The sequence below is a fragment of the Polypterus senegalus genome, unplaced genomic scaffold (assembly GCF_016835505.1).
Source record: "Polypterus senegalus isolate Bchr_013 unplaced genomic scaffold, ASM1683550v1 scaffold_3440, whole genome shotgun sequence".
NCBI lineage: Eukaryota > Metazoa > Chordata > Cladistia > Polypteriformes > Polypteridae > Polypterus > Polypterus senegalus.
Window position 1 is genome coordinate 27122 of NW_024383420.1, and position 5037 is coordinate 32158.

Here is a 5037-nt window from a genome sequence, read left to right on the forward strand (position 1 = left end):
AAAATGACGACAAAACAGTGCTATGAAATATAATCAAATAAGTGCAAAACAAAAACAATTACATTTTTAAGTATTTTTAAGTTATCTAAACTAATCAGAACTTAGTTATAAAAAATAATTTCACATTGAGAGCTGAAGGTACTCATACACAGACTCTTACTCTTAATCAGTTTTCCTTATTGAACTTTACCCTTACATGTTGCTATAGCTACACTTTTGTTAATGTCTTTGAAAATGTCTTAGGGCAAAAATAAATACACTTTACTGACTACCGCTTGATTATTGTGGTTGTTTTCTCATAAATGGTGAAAATCTATTTCAACATCCAGAAACATGATTTTCTCCTGTTTCATCAGTCATATAAAAGCAAACCATCTATCCATCCATCCATTATCCAACCCTCTATATCCTAACTACAGGGTCACAGGGGTCTGCTGGAGCCAATCCTAGCCAACACAGGGCACAAAGCAGGAAACAAACCCTGGGCAGGGCGCCAGCCCACCGCAGGGCACACACACACACACACATCAAGCACACACAGGGGAAATTTAGAATTGCCAATGCACCTAACCTGCATGTCTTTGGACTGTGGGAGGAAACTGGAGTACCCGGAGGAAACCTATGCAGACAGGGGGAGAACATGCAAACTCCATGCAGGGAGGACCTGGGAAGCAGACCTGGGTCTCCTAATTGCGAGGCAGCAGTGCTACCCAGCGCTGCCCTTAAATGCAAACCACAAACAAGTATCATGTTAAATTCAAATACTACACAATAAAAAAAATATACGCAACAGATAATCTGATATATATAAATGCTGCCAGGAATTACAAATTGTTTGAAAGAAAAATAAGGCAACTAATTTTGTACTTACTGCTGCCCACCACCAAGCGTGTGGAATGCTGGTAAAGTTGGTTTCCTGAACATCATGCTCAACAGTATAAACCATTGCAGAAAATGTGAAAATGCCTACAGTTATGAAAAGAAAGAGACATCCAACTTGCTGGTAACATTGTTTTAGGGTAAATCCAAAAGCCCGTAATCCAGTTGAATGACGTGCTAGCTTTAGTATCCGAAAGATTCTCATTAATCGCATTATTCTCAGGACTTGTCCAACTTTACCCACCCTAGCAACTGTCTCAATATCATGATCATGTCTCCCATAGTCTTCATTTTCAAAGGTCTCTAATACTATCTGAAGATAAAGTGGAAGGATTGCTATTAAGTCAACAGCATTTAAAACACTTCTAACAAATCGATTAATATCTGGTGTAGAAAAAAGCCTCAAGAGAAATTCTATTGTGAAGAAGGCTATACATAGTGTTTCAACATATTCAAGGTAGGTTTTACCACTGGGATTTCCTGAGTGAGTTTTGTATTGCATTTCTTCAACAGTGTTTAACGTCATTGCAACCAGAGATACTAACACAAAGAGACTTGAGGCCAACAGCCATTATTTTAGCAGTGATAGATGAAAAGGGTTTCTCCATGAGATTCCATACCTTCTTCCTCTCTTCACCATATTTCATGTCCTTAAAAAGGTCTTCATTTTCTTCTCTTTCAATTTCAGCTTGTAGTTCTTTCTGAACCTTTAACTGCTCATTAAGCTCATCTTGCCTTTCTTCAAATGAAATTCGGCAGCATCTTTGGCTATTTTTGATTCTAACCCCCCAGTAGTTTATCTCCTCTAGGAAATTTCTTGGACAAAATTCATCCTTAATCCATAAAACTCCAGTTCTATAAAAGTTAAAAACATAATGAAAAATATCTGGGTCTCTGTCAAAGAAATATTCGTTGTTTTGTACAGTGTAATCATCACACAGGTCTAGCTTCCTGCTTTGATCTGTATATGTGGCAAGTCTGCCAATTCTTGTTTTGGATACCTTGCTGCAATTTTGTAGGCAATCTTGTATGTCTTCCCACCAACATTAATGTTCAGCATACCATTTTTCACAGGAGAGTTTAGTGTGGATGGAGATAGAAAAATTGTATCCTCATGAAGGAAGTCAGTATGTTGGAGGTAAATCTGATCTGAGTCACAGTTTACCTCCTGCAATGATGTCCACTTTTGATTTGATTGTCAGTTTCAAGGGATGCAACATAACCACTCTTTGTGGCAGAAGAAGAAGGTATTATGCTTCCCAATTTACAGGTTACAAACAAACTTTGTCTTCTTTCCTTCATTTTCAGCATTTTGCTTTTTAAATTTTGTAGGGATCCAGGAGTTACACTTTTGTTTTTCAGAGTAAATGCCTTCCTATGGATAGCGTACCCAATGGAATACCAGCTGCATGCTTGCAGAAGACAGAGAGGATCTTTAAATATACTTTAAATATTATCTCTGCCTTTGAGTGACGTCCTTGAATATGTAATCGCTAATCTCTTGAAGCAACTGGAAGCATTAAAAGCATACAGACAGGCTCACATGCATTTGCATAAGCCCTCAAAAGCTCTTTTTAGATTAAGATTTAATGATCCTCTAAGATTACATGTATAAGTTTTACAAGAGATGCTAGGACACTAATACAGAAAGCACATTGTCCTGACAACATTATCCCACAATTGATACAAATCATTTTTCAAATAATTTTATTTTTCTGTCATGTCTAATGTTGAATCATTTTTTTCCTTCACAGTTCAATATTTTTTATAATGGGGCACAAAGTTCATTATTATCATTTATTTTATGCCTTACTGGGTTAGGATCATGGTAGTAACATACTGAGCTGGGATGACCAGACCACCTCATCCCCATCAATTCTCTTTTTTTCAGGCTACTCAAGAGAGCGATAATCCTTACAGGATGTTCTTGGTTTTCCCCCCTTTTCCTCAGCCAACTATTCTTAATTTAATGAACAAAACCACCTTAACTGTCTCCTCTTGATTCATAGGCACAGTAGTTCTAAATGGAGGTCTTCTCATATTGCTCCTCGCCATATTATTGAGAGTGAGCTCAGAAACCATGTGCAGGAACCTCATTTTATTTGCTTGTACTTGAACAATCTATAAATGACCCTGATAAAATAAATCCAAAAGAATTTCTTAATAATCCATATACCATGACCCAATTCTGAAATCAGGCTTGGTATTGGTGTTCCCTGGCAAGCATCTGGTGGCTGGATGAAAATGTAGTTTGGTTATACTCAGAATGGAGCGGACATGTCTCATCACTTGAAAAAATAAGCGTGTAGGCTGGGAGAAGTGCCAATGAGTAACAGACAGAAATGGGCATCTGGGGCAGCAATTCCAATTTGGTAAGTCTATTTTACCATGAAGGATAAAACTATAAACTTTGCTTTTACAATAAAAGAAAAGCTAAAGTGCATAGGGTTTTAGAAATTGGAATTATAATAGAATGGGCTTTTCTTAACATTTGTAAAAAAATAAAAGAACCATGGGGATAATAAATGTTAACTATTGGCTTATACTTTAGATACTGGTACTGTGGTGGGGAGTGAAGGGAATAGGATAATGTGGTGTAGTGGTTTTAATGCTCATTGTACTTAGGGCATTGTGGGGATGTAAACTACAGACTAATTGATGGAAGAGGAACAAGAATGATAATAATACAATAATATTGCCTCTAATTTAAGAGACGCTTTTTTCACGTTTCCAAACTTAAAGCTGGAGTGCATCTTAAATTCAAGGTATTTCATTGTCACACTTCAAATGGTCTTCTACAACTAAACAAATACAGTAAGTAATCTCTTGAGAGCTTATGAAAGGGAACACAAGGTAGCTCATGTGCGCCAAGTGAAAGTGATTCTATGATAGGAAAAACATTGTTTCTGTACACCAGCATATACTTGTAACTCTTGTATATACCAGTAAAATCTATTTTTGAAAGGGGAGGGTATCAGGCAACTTAAATTTGAAGGAATCTTATAGAGTGACTTTCCAATTGCTCAAAGTGCTTTTGACAAGGATCCACTTTACAAGTGTTTACGTGTAGGTTTTACAGCTGTGTCACAAAAAGATTAAGTGACTTGCTTAGAGTCTCAGGAAATCAAAGGTGGAAATGAATGTTTTATACACTAGTACTTTCACAACACGTTTTGGCCTACCAGGTCTGACCGGCATCTTCCCCCACCATCGAAGCCAACTCACCACCAGTTGACAGCTCCGCCCCTCTTCACCCGAGTGTCCAAGACATATGGCCGCAAGTCCGATGACACGACCACAAAGTCGATCATCGAACTGAGGCCTAGGGTGTCCTGGTGTGCCAACAGCATTCTCCGCGCATCGAGAGGAGTCAGATGAGGTGGCTCGGGCATCTGATCAGGATGCCTCCTGGACGCCTCCCTGGTGAGGTGTTCCGGGCACATTCATCCAGGAGGAGGCCCCGGGGAAGACCAAGGACACACTGGAGGGACGATGTCTCCCGGCTGGCCTGGGAACGCCTTGGGATTTTCCCGAAGAGCTGGAAGAAGTGGCCGGGGAGAGGGAAGTCTGGGCCTCTCTGCTTAAGCTGCTATCCCCGACCCGACCCGGATAAGCGGAAGAGGATGGATGGATGGATGGACACAAGCACTTTCTACCTCTCTATTTCTCCCTCGACTGCCTTTATTTTCTCATCCCTTCCCGCTTCCCTATGTCCAACAGGGAGCATTAGCTCCACAAATGGACCAGGTTCAATGCTGGGAAATGCATTGTTCAAAACTTGCTCTACTTACAGTGTAGTGGGGCTACATAATAATAAGTATTTGTTTTTTGTCTGTGCTGAGTGTGTTCTGTTTTCATTGTCCTGTTTGCTATCTTATATGTGTGTATCAGTAAATGTTGTCCCAGTAAGTTAACAGGTGAAGGATGATGAAGGCAGACCGTAATCCCAATACGAAATTACTTGTTGAATCCACCTGTTACATCAGGGACATTCTGTATTTAAACAAGAGGAGTAAAAGGCAAAAAAGGAGGAGAGAGAGAGAGAATAGAAAAAGAATGATTTATGCATCCATATTTCAACCCATTTACGTTCATCATATAAGTTCATTACGTGCTTCTTAAGGATCTGTATCATTAACACAACTGCCAGCCCTGAGA

The 5037-nt window shown here is 39.3% G+C and overlaps 1 protein-coding gene across 1 annotated transcript; it reads right to left on the reverse strand.

Moving 5' to 3' along the window:
* Nucleotides 1–871: 871 nt before the first annotated feature.
* On the reverse strand, nt 872–2062 carry LOC120521499 (potassium voltage-gated channel subfamily V member 2-like; the record flags this gene model as incomplete). Its single annotated transcript, XM_039743078.1, is given in 3 exon segments — nt 872–1441; nt 1443–1873; nt 1876–2062. Coding segments are annotated over 3 exon segments (1065 nt in total), but the record flags the coding sequence as incomplete, so codon positions are not given.
* Between the last annotated feature and the right edge of the window lie 2975 nt (nt 2063–5037).